This window comes from Lipotes vexillifer, unplaced genomic scaffold (assembly GCF_000442215.2).
Source record: "Lipotes vexillifer unplaced genomic scaffold, Lipotes_vexillifer_v1.1 scaffold683, whole genome shotgun sequence".
Classification (NCBI taxonomy): Eukaryota; Metazoa; Chordata; class Mammalia; order Artiodactyla; family Lipotidae; genus Lipotes; species Lipotes vexillifer.
The window spans coordinates 816608-832322 of NW_006779881.1; the positions used below are offsets into that span (position 1 = coordinate 816608).

General features: G+C 37.0%; 1 protein-coding gene, 1 non-coding gene and 1 pseudogene across 2 annotated transcripts in view; 2 read left to right on the forward strand and 1 right to left on the reverse strand.

The window, feature by feature from the left end:
• Positions 1–162: 162 nt before the first annotated feature.
• LOC103087459 (60S ribosomal protein L17 pseudogene) lies at positions 163–717 on the reverse strand (annotated as a pseudogene).
• A 2653-nt stretch (positions 718–3370) lies between these two features.
• The window catches only part of FOXJ3 (forkhead box J3), a gene marked incomplete at its 5' end in the record, with an annotated part of 112753 nt that continues 100408 nt past the window's right edge, over positions 3371–15715 (forward strand). The window contains one exon of the mRNA XM_007453019.1: positions 3371–3435. Within this exon, the coding sequence (XP_007453081.1) occupies positions 3371–3435 (65 nt within the window). The remainder of the gene's footprint in view (positions 3436–15715) is intronic.
• Positions 7948–8020, forward strand: TRNAG-CCC (transfer RNA glycine (anticodon CCC)). Its single transcript has one exon. It is a non-coding gene; the product is annotated as a tRNA-Gly (tRNA).

Consider the following 15715-nt stretch of genomic DNA (forward strand, 5'->3'; position numbering starts at 1 on the left):
GAACCTGGCGCCCAAAACGGGGAAGGACACAACAGTGAGAGGCCCCCGTACTCCAAAAAAAAAAAAAAAAAAAATGCTGCTGTGAACATTTGTATGCAAGTTTTTTGCTTGTGTTTTTCTTTTTTTAAATTTATTTTTATTTGCATTTACTTTTTGTGGCATTTATTCCCAGGCCATAAGTTTTTGTTTCTTCAGTTTCTTCTGGGATATCTTTTTCTTTGGGGCAACCTCCTCTTCTGGTTTAGGAACAATCTGTTCTTATTCAGTAAGGACCGTCTCAATGTGGCAGGGAGAGCTCATGTATGGCTTGATCCGACCATGACCTCTCTAAGTTCTGTGCCACGTCTTGGGGGCTTTGTTCACCTGGATGTGCTCAGTGACTAGAGAATCTACATCTAAGCCCTTAAGTTCAGCATTACTCTCTGCATTTTTGAGCATGTGCAGTAAAAATTCAGCACTCTTTCTGGGCTACCAACCCTGCGTCCAGCCCCACTGTTTGGCCTGGGCACACCTACCAACTCCACCATTGTAATGATGGAATGCCACACTTTGCTTCTTTAAAGTGACATCTTTCAGATACTTGGTGGCTTTTCGGATATGCATACCCTTAATGGCCTGGGCAGTTTCACGAGTGTTCTTAAAGTGAACACGAAGATTTGAACCTCCTGACTTGCATGATTTTGTGGGGTTTTCTGGGTCAAGTGAATAGCGAACCATTTTTAGAGGTCACCTCAGGCTGCTTACTGGAAGAGGAAGCTGTATGCAAGTTTTTGTGTGAACATATGTTTTACGTTCTCTTGGGGATACATATATGTGCGTATATATGTATTCCCAAGAGGATTTATATGTATGTATATGTGTGTGTATATATATATGTGTATGTATATATATATGTATATATGTATATATACATATATTTAAATTTTTTATACATAAAAATACACACACACGTACCGCTAAGAGTAGAATTGCTGGGTCCTATGGTGTCTTTTGTAAGAATTTACCTTTGTTTTTGATAAAGCTGATATTGTAGAATGTTGTAGAATGTGATTTAGGTTTAAGAGACAAATGGGCTGGCTGACTCTCCACATTCTCTTGTCCCTGCCCACCCAATTTGGACAGCTTACCTGATGTCTAGGTTGTTAGAGTCAACAGAGCAGTCATACCCAGGTAACTACCTTGTAGAATACTGGATGTAGAGTCCTGGAGTTAGCTCTACGCACTTGGTGAGGAGTGGGCTGGGAGCCCAGGGATGTTTAGAGACGTCATTCCTCATAGAAATCAGGAATTGAAAAGAAGTGTCCTGCTCTAACAAAGGAAAAGAAAGCCATTCTTAGATAAAGGACTGTGCCATTTTATCAAGATAGGAAATACATTAAAAAAAAGATAATGAATTCAGTTTTAGACATAGTAAATTTGGGATTTCTGGGAGGGATTGTTAGATATTTATGTTCGGAGATCAGGAGTTTGATCCCTGATTGAGATGTAGATTTGAGATTCATCTGCATTATAGGCGTTTGAAATACAAGAGTAGGTAAGTCACCCATAAAGTAAAAAACAGTAGAGAAAAGTGTCTAGTAATTCCCGTTATCTGAGGTCTTTGAGGTTTTGAGTCTGCCAGCTGATGTTTCAGCTGTATCTTACTCTTGAGTGGCTTGTTTCCTTCTGGTTTTGTGATTTTTGATTGTGAATTTATTTATTTTGGGACCTTATCCTTGAGAATTCTCCCAGGCCTAGATCAAAGGCAGATTCCCCAGAGAGGATTTTCATTTCCTTCTGTCAAGGTTGGATGGGAGACATTACTATTCTAGGACTACCCTAAACAAAATTCTAAGTATGAAGCTTTTTAAGCCATAATCTAGGTGAGGGTCAGCTTCTGGTTGTGAGTGTCTGAGGAGATACTGTTGAGCTGCTCTCATAGCCCCCCAATCCCTCACCAGCACTCAGTGCCAAGGTTAAGTTTCCCTTGCAGTTCGCTTGGGTAACACCTGGACTTTGCCTCTTGTACCTTGAGCTCTAATAGGCCTTGGAATTGCAAGCTGAAATTCATAGGGTTTGGCAAAATGCCCTGAAGGTGAATGAAAGCTGGTTTCAGTACTCTGCATACATCTCTAGTTTACCTCTTTCACTTAGTTTTTAGCCTTGATCGTACTTTATTTTCTTTCAGGTTATTGATTAATATGTAAAGATTAAAAAAATTGATCCAGTGTTTGTTATTTCCAGTGGGCATGTTGATCAAGCTATCTATTCTGTTGTTCTAGCAGAAGTAGAAGTGTCCATCTCTCTTCAGTGCATGCACGGGACAGTAAGATGCAGGGAATTCAGTCAGCTGCTAAGTTAAAAGTTATAAACTTGGGACAACATCCAGTGGTTTGTTTGGCCCACATAGTATTTAGAAAATAAAAATCAGGAGATTTCAGATAAAATTTTGGGTATCTTGCTTCTCTAGAAAAATTAGTTCTTAACAGTATTGGGCTTTCAATCCTGCTTAGCAACAATTGGCTAGAACTGGGAATAGCAGCTGATCTTTTCAGAGTGAACCTGTTTTCTTCAGTTGCAGGCACACAATCTCCATTTGTGCTGTGTATGCATATTTATACCATTCCAGCTTCTCTCATTCATGTTACCTGTAGACATTTGTGGATCATCCTTGTGCCAGGTAGTAGTGCTAATAGTTTCACATTTGTTTAGTGATTTGTTTAATTCTAATAACAAACCTGCAGTTTATCCCTGATGAATAAATAAAGTTACAGGTGGTATTATCCTCAAGTTACAGATGAAGAAATGGAGGTTCACTGAGGTTATATAAATTCTTCAAGGTCTCTTAGTGTCACAGCTAGAATTTGAACAAAGCTCCTTCTGTTCAATGCTATTCTTAACTTTTTTTTTTTTTTTTAAGCAGTGGAACTGTTCTTCAAATGAAGTTTTAGTGAAGTCCATTATGCAAAACCAACAAAGATAGCACTGCTTTGATTGAAGGGTAGATGGGGTGGGAGACAATTATGTGGGGATGGGAACCTGCATGCTCAGCTCTTTGGTAGCCTTTAGGCACCTCTCTGGAATCCTTAGGATTCTACTAAACAGTTTGGACACTATCTGTAACTAAGAGTAATAACAATTTGTTAAATTTTATGAGTTTTTAGCTTTTTTGGATGTTACAGTTATAGTGTGCCTATTTTTCTTGTGCTTCCTCGTATGTCAGTTTTCCTCAGTGTAATCTGTCTTATTGCTTAACAGCATTTTTAAATTTTGTGGGTATGTGTTCAAATAATGGTGAATCTTTTAGCGTTCTATTTCTGTTTTAGAATGGTAGTGTGATTTATAGTTTAATTTATTTTGGAGCATCTGATAACTAACTCTCCTTTACTTTTCAGATTCTCTTTGTGGCCAGATGGGTTTGTATGGACAGGCTTGTCCATCTGTAACTTCATTAAGGTTAGTGCTCTTCTTTTTATTAGAACATGTAACATTTTAAAAGTTATGGTGGTCAAGTCATATTAGAACATGTAACATTTTAAAAGTTATGCTGGTCAAGTCATATTAGAATCATATTAGAATCAGAATAAAATATTGTAGTTTGTTTTGGTAAATAGTGCTATTTTGTGAGATTGGGACATATTTTTGCTTACAGAGGTATTTGTGGTAGTGGGATTTGGATCTTAATCTCCACTTAGTGAATTTACATATGTTCTTGTACATGAAATAACAATTTTACTCTTCTTTGTTATTCCTTTTTTAAAAAAATACTAATCTTGTTTCTACTTATTTTAATTAGAAAATACATAGTAAATTTTTATTGCCTTTGTAGCAGATTATTAAATAAGACTAGATGGTAATTTAAATCTCTTTTTAAAGGATGATATAAATATGATACCTAGATTATCCTCATTTACAATAAATAAGTAAAATGTAAAAAAATAGGAACTAAGTTGTATTCAACCCAGTGGTTTTAGATTTTTTTGAAGTTGCTAAATCCTTTCTATAAATTAAATCTTAAGTGAAAACCTGTGAATAAAGCAGATAAATTTCGGGCTTTTCTGCTTGCTTGGGCTTCCATGTTCTACCACCACGGTTGCCCCTGAGGGATTACTCTAGTTCCCAGCGCACAGTTTGAAAAAATAACCTAAATCTAATCTGTTAATTGGGATCTTTCAGACTAGAATATGAATTGTTGATGGCAGCACTTACCAGTTACATGTGGTGTTGTAGCTAGCTGTATCATTTATTTGTTCAGCATATTGAGCACCTAATATGTTGTCAGGAGCTATTCTAAATGCTGGGGCTACAGTATTGAACATAACAGATAAAAATCTTGTAATTATTGGGCCTACATTTTTGGTGGCGGGGTAATTAATAAAAAAAGTAAGACGTATATGTTAGATAGTGACAGTGATAAGAGCTAAGATGAAGAATAAAATAGAGAACGGGAATAGGAAATATAGATAGGGTTATTTTACATAGGGTAGCCAGGGAAAGCTTTACTGAAAAGGCGACATTTGAATGAAGACCTGAAAGAGTGATGGAATGAAACATATGTTGGGTAGGTAGAAGATAAGCGTTCTGGGCAGAGGGAATTCAGGAGCTGCTGGGGCAGGAGACTTGCCTCGTTAGGTTGGAGGAGCAATGACGGAGGTCAATGTGGCTGGAACAGAGTAAGTGATGAAGAGAGGTGGAATTGACCAGCTTTGGAGGGCAGGAAAGAGAGAGAGGAGGGATACGAAATTATTAGAGCCATGAATGTGAAGTCAAGGAATCCTTAGGCATGAAAGAAATTCTGGTGGTTCAGAATGCCACCAAAGAAAAATAAAGTTGCCTTTTTAGTTTTTATATACTTGAATTTTTATGAGACTAAGGCTGGCTCTCCTTTTCCTCAGTAGGAGAGCTTCACTCCATGTCCTTATGGCATTTCTTTCCCTGAGAATGCATCTTCCAGCTTATAATGGAAGTAGGTGGAGTGATTACTTCTCTACCTTGTTGGAGTCCATGTGCCCCCACCCCCACCTCCCAACAAGGGACACCTGTATAGTTTTGAAAAGAACTTAAAAAAAAAAAAAAGACTTCTTTAATCCCCAAAGCTGCTGTAGAACTAATTTCACTTAAGAGTCCTTTTGTTTAATATGGTTGGAGGAATCACTTTACCCTTTTTTTGAATATTTAAAACTTTAGATATGACCATATCAGGATATTTTTGCAGACTTTGATCTTCCACTGATCATAGAGTTCCTTAAAGATACTTTATTTGTGGGTTATGCCAAAACAGTCATATATTAAACTCATTTACTGGGATTTTAAATCCCTTTATTTGAATAGTTATGTTTAGGTGAAGATTGTATATGACATTGGGTTAGGAATGATATATGCCTAACCTCTTTTGCTTGATAGAATTATATAATTGGAAGAGATGATGAAAGAGATGCCATGAATTATTTTATAACCTGCTCACTGTTATAATTCTAGTGTATAATATCCTAGAATCAAATTTTTGTGGATATGCCTATAAGTTTAGCATTTAGTTAATAAACTGAGAAACTCTCTGGCATTTGAGTTGAGATATTTAGTATCCTTATATCCTAATCTTTCATTTTTTGTAATATTCTATATGGTCCTTCTGTGAAGCAGAGAATTCGCATTCTCAGATGTATGGGTAGAAGACCATTGTTTGTTATTGGTTTTTCTAACTGAAAGCTAGCTTTGGTTTGATAAAAGGAAAAGAAAAGAATAACTATTTTTTGGTAAAGGGAAGAGAAACTGGATTACTTAAAACCACAATAAATTTTAGTCTGCTTTCCCATAGAGTCTTCCTAAAGCCAGAAACGACCTCCCAACTACACTATCCAAATAGAAGTGGAGCAGGAAATCTTTTTTTAAAAAAATTTTTAAATTAATTCATTCATTTTTGGCTGCATTGGGTCTTCGTTGCTGCATGCGGGCTTCCTCTGGTTGCTGCGAGCGGGGCCTGCTCTTTTTTGTGGTGTGCAGGCTTCTCGTTGCGGTGGCTTCTCATTGCAGAGCATGAGCTCTAGGCACGTGGGCTTCAGTAGTTGTGGCATGTGGGCTCAGTAGTTGTGGCTCACAGGCTGTAGAACACAGGCTCAGTAGTTGTGGCACACAGGCTTAGTTGCTCTGTGGCATGTGGGAACTTCCTGGACGAGGGCTCAAACCCTTGTCTCATGCATTGGCAGGCGGTTTCTTAACCACTGCGCCACCAGGGAAGCCCAGGAAATCTCAAATCTGCTGACCAACATTGCTTGTTTGCCATAACTCTCTTTGTATATACTACCTTTATATCTTGTATATACCTGCATATACTACCTATATATCTAGAAAGTGGCTAGCCTCAAGACAAGAAAGCATTTGAGTTGGTGGAGAACTGGACCGTGTGTCTAGGAATGAGAAAATGGGTAGGCAGGTGGGGGGTTGTAAACATAGGTGGGAGTGGGAGTAGATGACTTAATGTGAAGCGAAGATGGGGAGTGGAATGAAAGTATGTGACATTTAAAAAATTTGTTGGGTAGGAGAGGGTACTTAGTAAATGAATTAAATCTCTTCCTCTGCCCTTTAAATATTTAGGGTAAACAAGTTAAATATTGTTTTCTATAGATGATATTGGATCCTTGTTTAACCTGAATGTGTTAAAATTATTTTTAAAAATTTACTGTATTTTTATGATTAAAAAGTAATCTTAGGGCTTCCCTGGTGGTGCAGTGGTTGAGAGTCCGCCTGCCGATGCAGGGGACATGGGTTCGTGCCCCGGTCCGGGAAGATCCCACATGCCGCAGAGCAGCTGGGCCCCCAGTGAGCCTTGGCCGCTGAGCCTGCGCGTCTGAAGCCTGTGCTCCGCAACGGGAGAGGCCACGACAGTGAGAGGCCTGCGTACCGCAAAAAAAAAAAAAAAAAAAAAGTAATGTTAAACCAATTATTGTAGAAAATTTGGGAAGACAGAGATAGCCCTTGTTAATGTCGTCTTATCATGTAATTTTATTCCAGTAGATGCTATGTGTGTTAGAAAAAGGCACCCCCCCCAATTTTCTTTAAAAGAATGGTTGCAAAAGATTTTGTAGTGATAGCTAAGTATACTCTTAATTTTAATCAAATTGCTCTTAATTATCATTTTGTTCTTCTTTAATTGCTAGTATGGGTAGAATTGCATTTTAACAAACGTTATTATAATAACATCATATACTATTACAGTATAATGAGACTGTTTTCTTTTATTAGTCAGGGTTCTATCAGGAGGCAGAAACCACACCAGTTATTTGAACAGAGATTTTAATAGAATCATTAACTAGATTTAAAGTTGTTAACTAGGTAACAGAAAGGATAAAAATAAAACTTGGAGTTATCATGGAGATAGACACTTCTAGAAGCAGCTGTGAGCCCTAAGTGCTTGGGGACCAAAGGGAAAACTTAGAGACTTAGAGGAAGGGTCCTGTGGAAACAAAATTCAGATCTCCGAGGAGAAGGTACTACATGCTAGTGCTTGTGTCGAGCTCAGAATAGAAATCCCATAGATTTGAAACTCAGAACTCTGGGGAAGGGTGCTGGCTGGTGCTGGGGTCTTTGAGTCGGGTATGATTAAGCTAGTTCTGTAAGTGTTAGAAAAACTGCAAACTTTATTCACTTACTACTGTGAGGGGGACCTTCTGCAGGGGTGAAGAAACCTTTGCTGGGGTAATGCTCTTATGAAGCCCAAAGAACAGACAGGAAGGCCCAAGCATCTTTTTTCTTCTTCAGGCATGCAGTCCATCTTTAGTGCTCCCTCTTGGCAGAGCCTTATAGGAAATCAGCTGGCAAAGCAGAAATGTGGTTTGCAGAGTCCCAGTTCCAGTGTCATTAAGGCAGATTGAGAAGAAGGGATGCGGGTTTGGAATTGAGGGGCAATAACTTAATAACTTGTTCCAGCAAATTGCTAAGAAATATGGTATTAAAAAGTGTTTTCTTGGGACTTCCCTGGTGGTCCAGTGGTTAAGACTCTGCGCTCCCAATGCAGGGGGCCTAGGTTCAATCCCTGGTCAGGGAACTAGATCCCACATGCATGCCACAACAAAGATCCTGTGTGCTGCAACTAAGACCCAATGCAGCCAAATAAATAAAAATATTAAAAAAAAAGTTTTCTCAGATCTCTTTTGCAGCCAGTGTTTATGTGATTTTAGTAGGATACTTGCATGTTGCTAAAAATGCTAATTTTGTAAATCACGTGAAATTATATTAAAAATTTATATAAGATTTGCAAGTATTCCTTGCAATCCGAATCTACTGCATTCATATCCTGAGTTTGGATAGTAAGTCTGGATAGTGAATACTGGGTCATCTACATCTATTTAATTCCTGAGTTTTGGAAGGCAAGAGTGAGAGTTCAGATAATGATGGATACAGTTTCTGTTAGATAGTAGAATCTTAAAAATTTAGCAGAATCCGGTTACTGAGTTTATATAAGATGGATTTGAATCCTGAGGTTACCTGCATTTTATTTCCAGGTATAGACTCAGTAATAGCAAAAGCTTACCAAAAAAGCAAAAGCTTTCCTTGAACATTTGCTTTATGTAGACAGGTAAACACATATGTATATAACATATTTCTTTCACATATTATAGCATTAGACTGTTATATTTTGGTTTGATTAAAGCAAAATAAAAATTGATATTCCTTTGGACTTGTTAAAATGGGGCCCTTTCTGCATTTCTGAATTGCCTAACATTTATGAGGATTGATTTTATGGTTCACATGTGTATTCGGCCTAGGATGCTGAGTTATCAGTAGTACTTTAAGTAGTTTCTGATCTTCTACCTGAGACCTCTTCCTTTTGTTATCTTTTTCTTTCTTTCTTGTTCACACTTATCTTTTCCTTTTTTGTTATGCTTCTCCCTTAAAGATGCCTTTTATTATTGATCCAGTCTGTTTGTTTAGGATATGTTGGGGAACACATAGGGATTTTTAGCACCAGAGAAGATTGTGTGTTGTGTCCCAAGTGATTTCCTGTCCATCTGTTTCCTCATTTCCCTCCATTTGATATTGATAACCCTGCTATTTAGAATGCCCAGAGGAGGGTAGATTTATTTTAAGGCTTCTTGCTGTCTTGTTTCTAGTAGCAGACTTGTTATTGTTAAGGCAGCTCTGGTATTTAGTCTTAGAATTGGGTAGATACAGGTTCACACCTCTGCCACGTATTATTCATATGATCATGGGTAAGTTACTTCACTTTTCCTGATTTTGCTGTAATAGGGATGTTAATGTTTACCTCCCTGGCCTGTTAGGATTCATGGTATAAACTATATATTGATTACATAAAGCATCTGGCATATTTTTTCCCTTTTTGCATTTTCCTATAGTAGAAAGCAAAAGGGATCATTGTTTTTAGAATAAAAGAGGACATATTTGGGGACTCCCCTGGCAGTCCAGTGGTTAAGACTTCACCTTCCAGTGCAGGGGGTTCGGGTTCATCCCTGGTTGGGGAGCTAAGACCCCACTTGCCTCGGGGCCAAAAAATGCAAAACATAAAAAAGAGAAACAGTATTGTAACAAATTCAACAAAAAAGACTTAAAAAAGAAAAAGAAAAAAAAGGACATGTTTGTATCCTTTGCTCTCAGCTCAAGAACATGGGGTAGAAGAGGATTTCTTTTTCCCCTTCTTTCTATTTCCCCTTTACCCTATATACTTATTTTTAAAAATTAAAACAATTTTTTTTTATTGAAGTATTGTTGATTTACAGTGTTGTTAGTTTCTGGTGTACAGCAAAGTGATTCAGTTATACATACACATATATATGTATATTCTTTTTCAGATTTTTTTCCATTATAGGTTATTATAAGATATTGAATATGTTCCCTGTGCTATACAGTAGGACCTTGTTGTTTATCTGTTTTACATATGGTAGTGTGTATCTGTTAATCCCAAGTTCCTAATTTATCCCTCCCCTTCCCCCCTCAGGTAACCAAAAGTTTGTTTTCTATGTCTGTGAGTCTGTTTCTGTTTTGTTAAATACGTTTTGTGTGATTTTTTTAGATTCTACATATAAGTGATATCAAATGATATTTGCCTTTCTGTCTAGCTTAATTCGTTTAGTTTGATAATCTCTAGTATGATAATCTAAATTCTTAGATTCTAGAGTATCTACCAGTAGCATTCAGGTTTGCAACTGACCTCAGGCTAAGGATGTTGCTGACATTTAATACTACATTTTTATCATATTTATAATTAATATAGTTTTATGCTTTTAAGTCAGTCCCACACAGTGGCAGAAATAACTTTCATTTTCATGCCATAGTTCATCATTGTTATATTTATCAAACTTTTTTATAATTGATAAAATCTATTAATTTGCATGTTTAGTTCTGACATGTTCCAATTAAATGAAGAGTAATGAGAAACCGTCTTAATTTTTACCATTACAGAGACTTTTTCTAAAATGTATTTTGAACCTTTTGTCTTATCTTCTAAGGCTTACTGTCTCATATGGTAGCCGTTAGCCTCATGTAGCTATTTAAATCTAAATTAAAAAAAATCAGTTCCTCAGTCACACTAGCCACATTTTAAGTGCTTGGTTAGCTACACATGGCTACTGACTGTCATACTGGATAACACACAAACATTTCCATTGTTGTAGAAAGTTCTGTTAGTGCTGGTCTAGAGCACCCTAAATGTAATTTAATCTTTAAGCTGACTTATTGGGCTTCCATTTCTGAGCATAAGGTATTGAAGAGTACCAGTGACTAGTCACTGACTTAAGGACATATTGTAAAAGTTACTTATGGGACTAAATACTGACTTGGATAACTAGCTTTATGGTCTTACTAATATATTAGACCAGGCATTATTTAAGCATTTTATGGCATATTAAGTAAATTTCCCCTAACAACTCTATGAGGTTCGTGTTATGATTATTTTCATTTCACAAATGAGGAAACTGAGATAAAAAAGTTCAGCAACTCAAGGACATGCAGTGAATAAGGACGGAGCTGGGATTCATACAGAGGTCTTGCTCCAGTGCCCATGCACTAAATTCTGCCTCTTGGCTGTCAGTATTTATCAAAATTTGAAGCTTTTTCTTTTTTAAACATCTTTTTCTTTTTTTTTTTAATTGTTTTATTTTTGGCCGCCATTGGGTCTTTGTTGCCGTGCACAGGCTTTCTCTAGTTGCGGCGAGTGGGGGCTACCCTTCGTTGTGGTGCGAGGGCTTCTCATTGCGGGGCTTCTCTTGTTGCGGAGCACGGGCTCTACGCACGCGGACTTCAGTAGTTGTGGCTCATGGGCTCTAGAGCGCAGGTTCGGTAGTTGTGGCACACAGGTTTAGTTGCTCCACGGCATATGGGATCTTCCCGGGCCAGGGCTCGAACCCATGTTCCCTGCGTCGGCAGGTGGATTCTTAACCACTGTGCCACCAGGGAAGCCCTGAGGCTTTTTCTTAAATGAGGGGTGCCAAAAAATGTTCTACTTAATTGAGGATACTATGAAGAAATAAGTGCAAATGGGAAATACCAATGCAGTAAACTAGAAATAAGTGATAGAAAACTAGTGATTTAATTTTGAAATACATTGTCTAAAATTGAAAATAAAATCTTGTTATGAAAGTCAGCAGTTTTTAAATAGGGAGGTGGTGGAGAAATTGGAGTTGTCATGAATTCTTATACATGGGGGAAAATAATATCAGAGGTAATAGACTAAAAAGCATCACTGAATACACTGGCAAAATAAAGGAGTTAAATATAAAATCTGGCTACCAGCAGTGCACAGAATATAAAATAATACTGAAAAATAAAAAACATTATATGATTTGATTCAGTAAGCTTATTTTAGTCAAGCTTTGCTTGGTTACAAGTAAAGGAAATCAGCAGTGGACGTATCAAACAAAAAAGAAAAGGAATTTATTTGAATACTAGGGTATTTCACAGAACCCAGAGGTAGCTAGGTCTCTTAAGGGAATAGAACATAGGTTCTTAGGAACCTAGGCAGTATATTTTCTTCTCTCTTGCTTTTTGCTGAATGTGATATCTTTTCATTTCTGTAAACTGACTTTCTTTGCTTTTCTGGCACATGGCCATCCCATACCTCTCAAGTTCGTAGCTTTTTCATTCAGGAGACCAGCCCAGACTGTTTAAGTCCTATTACTAAATTCCTGAAGAAGAAAATTCAGATGAACAATTTGGGTCAGGTACCAACCCTGGTTCAAATCCTTTAATTTGTTGTTGTAGTACTGACTTTTCAGGGCCCTGGGGATGGAGCTAACACTGAGAAAGGGCTTGGTAAGCTAGGCAAAATGCTACAAAAAGTTTCTGATAAAAAGCAGCATGTGTCCAGTGTTGGGTGAGAAGAGTTAGGATTTCAAGAGAGGATATTTTTAGGATTCAGAGCCTTTCCTTACAGTCATGTGGGTAGCATGTCTTTTTTTTTTTTTTTTTTTTTTTTTTTTTTACGGTACGCGGGCCTCTCACTGTTGTGGCCTCTCCCGTTGCGGAGCACAGGCTCTGGACGCGCAGGCTCAGCGGCCATGGCTCACAGGACCAGCCGCTTCGCGGCATGTGGGATCCTCCCGGACCGGGGCATGACCCCGCGTCCCCTGCATCGGCAGGCGGACTCGCAACCACTGCGCCACCAGGGAAGCCCCTAAGCATGTCTTTTTTTAAAAAGGGATTTCTAATAGTTATCATTTGTTGAACGTCTACTCTGTGCCAAGCATTAACTCTGTACTACAGTGTTTCACATATATTTTGTCATTTACTCCTCACAGCAATTCTGTGAGGCTTACAGGTTTGACTTGTCCAAGGATGCAATTAATAAGAAGAATAAGAATTCAAGCCCTTTTGGGTGATTTCAAACCCTTTACACTTTCCATTGCATTATAGTATATTAGAAACAGTGACCTTTAGTCTTTGAGATGTTGACTTATAGCATCTTAAACTTTTTGGTCTCAAAAATTATTTAGTGCCCGAAGAGCATGCGTTTGTGAGTTATATCTATCAAAATTGTATTCGAAGTTAAAATTAAGAAAAAAATCAAAATATTTATTAATTTACATAGAAATAAACCCATTATATATTAACATAGATAACATGTTTTATGAAAAATAATTGTATTTTCCAAAACAAAAATTTAGAAGAGTGGTGTTGCCTTACATATTTGCAAAATTTTAAAAATATCTGGCTTAATAGAGACAGCTGGATTCTGTTCTGTGCCTCTGCATTCACTCTGTTGTGATAGCACCTATCACATAGCATCTGAAAAGCTCCACTCTACACTTAGGAGAGGATGACAGTGAAAAAGGCAAATAATATCTTACTCTGAAAATTGTTTTGATCCTTCAGATCCCCTGAAAGTGTCCCTGGACCACACTTTGAGGACCACTGAACTGTAAACATCATATGTAGCAGCTTAAGCTGTTTCTTTAGCATTTTATGTGTATCACATCAGGATCACCTTCCATTGATGTTATTAGCCTTCTGCCAACACTGATGCCATATTACTGGTATAATGTCATGGAGGCAGTGTGTGTGGAGATAGGATATCCAGTAAATGTCCTATGGTGAGTTGAAGCAGTATGGTTGCAGAGAGGTCAGGATAAACACTTCAATGAGAAAAGTAAATGTTACTCAGAGGACATTTATTATTACATAGACACATATTTTTAAAAACTAAGTATAAGAAGTATTAATAGCAGATTCTGTCTGGGTTTTTAAATAATATCTGCAAAGATGGCTTTGAGTGTTCTTGTATTAAAGGGACTCTTGTTTATTAGCTTTCCAGCTACTCAAGAGACATAGAGATGCCAATAGATAGAGAGATTAAATGCAAAATACGGTGCTCACTTGATGACAGAATGTAGTTCAGTGGTTAATGTCCCAAAATATTTATTTTTCCTCCCTAAATTGTAGAGTAAAATATTTTTAAGATAAGAATTACATTTATAATATAAAGATGTCTTTTGACCATATGATCCCTAAGTTTTAGCCTGAACTGAGTTCTAACTATGAGTATGGCTTGTATAAATTTAGAATACAGTTTTATGAATCTAAGATTATATATTTGAGTAATAGAGTAATTTGGAGAGAATCTAGAGAAGAGCAGTAACTATTATGGTTCTTAAATCAGATCCTGTTGGAGTCCTGGACTTCAAACTTTTGAGAAGGAACCTAAATGGTGTTAATATTGTAAAATATGTGAAGCATCGTTGTGAAGAGAAGTCTGACCAGTTCTCATTTTCCAGGATAGAATTTAAAGAAATTTTCTTCTCTGTAGCAAGGGAGATACATAGATTAGTCTGTTAAAATGTATTATTATTATTTTAAACAAAATGAATTACTGTATACATTTGTTGAACTTTTCTTCCCTTGGAGCTAAAGAATATTGTTGGTTTCCAAAACAGGTAATAGCAGGGCTTTTAAAAATGACATAGTGAGGTTCTTTTTCATCTGATTTTATGACAAATAGCTCTGAAACCACAGTTCTGTTTACAAATGACAGTTGTCTCACTAAATCCCTCAAGTTTTTGCATAAGCTGTATTGTGAATATTCTTGGAATCTTAGGGGTGAAACAAAGGTTGTGAAAGTCAAGAGTTTTGAAATGTGAACTTCTATTTGTGTATTGGATTCTCTATCCTAAATTATGATTCTTCTACCTATATTTTCACTTCAAACCAATCAGGATTTTTTGGGCTTGTCCTTTAAAAAGATCATTGCTCATATGAAATTTAAAGGCTTAGTTATTCATACCTTAGTGGTGATTAGTTTGATGCTGTCCACTTTCTTCCTAAATAGAGCAGAGATGAACTGCTTTGAAAAGGTTAGAGTTTTTACTGGAGGAGAAGAGCAAGTAATTAATTTTGGAGTTTATAATACCAACTTTAGGGGCCAATCTTGGAGGCTTATGGCAGTGTGAGATGGGAGAGCCAAGGTATAGAAGAAGGTACTTAGAAGTATGCCAGATATAAGCTATGTGTATTGAAATTTTATCAGGAACAAGCTGGTCCTACACCAGGAAAATGGAAAAACTTATTTCTTTATTTTCCTTGTTACACTTCTGTCTCTCTGCTGCAGAATATCCAGCTGGGGCTTTTATACTCTTAGAACTTTGATTTATAGAACTCCTTTATAGAATAGGTAGGATTTTGTGGGCTGCTTCAGGAATCATCATCATAGAATCTTATTTCTGTGGGAAAAGTGTATGTTCAATTTTCATATGCAATCTACAAACAAAATTTAAAAGCACAGTCTTTTCTGGATCTTTTCATTAGAGTAAATAATTGAATGAGGGGCTCATTTCCATTGAGGTTGATAAATGATTATTGTGTGATTTAGGGCATGTAAGTCTAAAACCACTGAATAAGAGTGACAGTCATTTAAAATTTAGAAAATTCTGAAGAGTATGAATTTGATAGGAATAATAATAGCTAACATTTATTGAATGCTTATTTACTGTGTGTTAGAAACTCTTCTCGGTGCTTTGTATATATAACTCATTTAATCCTCACAACAGTCCTTTGGGGTGGGTACTGTTTTTATCCTCACCTTACACATGAGGAAACTGAGGTATAGAGAGGCTAATTTACTTGTTTAAGGTCACATAGCTAAAAGTGGAAGAGCTTAGATTCCAATCCAGGCAGTCTTGCTCCAGAGCCTGTGTTCTTAATCACCATATCTTTTCTAATGTAGGACATTGTGTTATTTTCCTGAAATGGAACTAAGAGTAGAAACTTTGGCTTTGCCGGTATATGATAACTAATT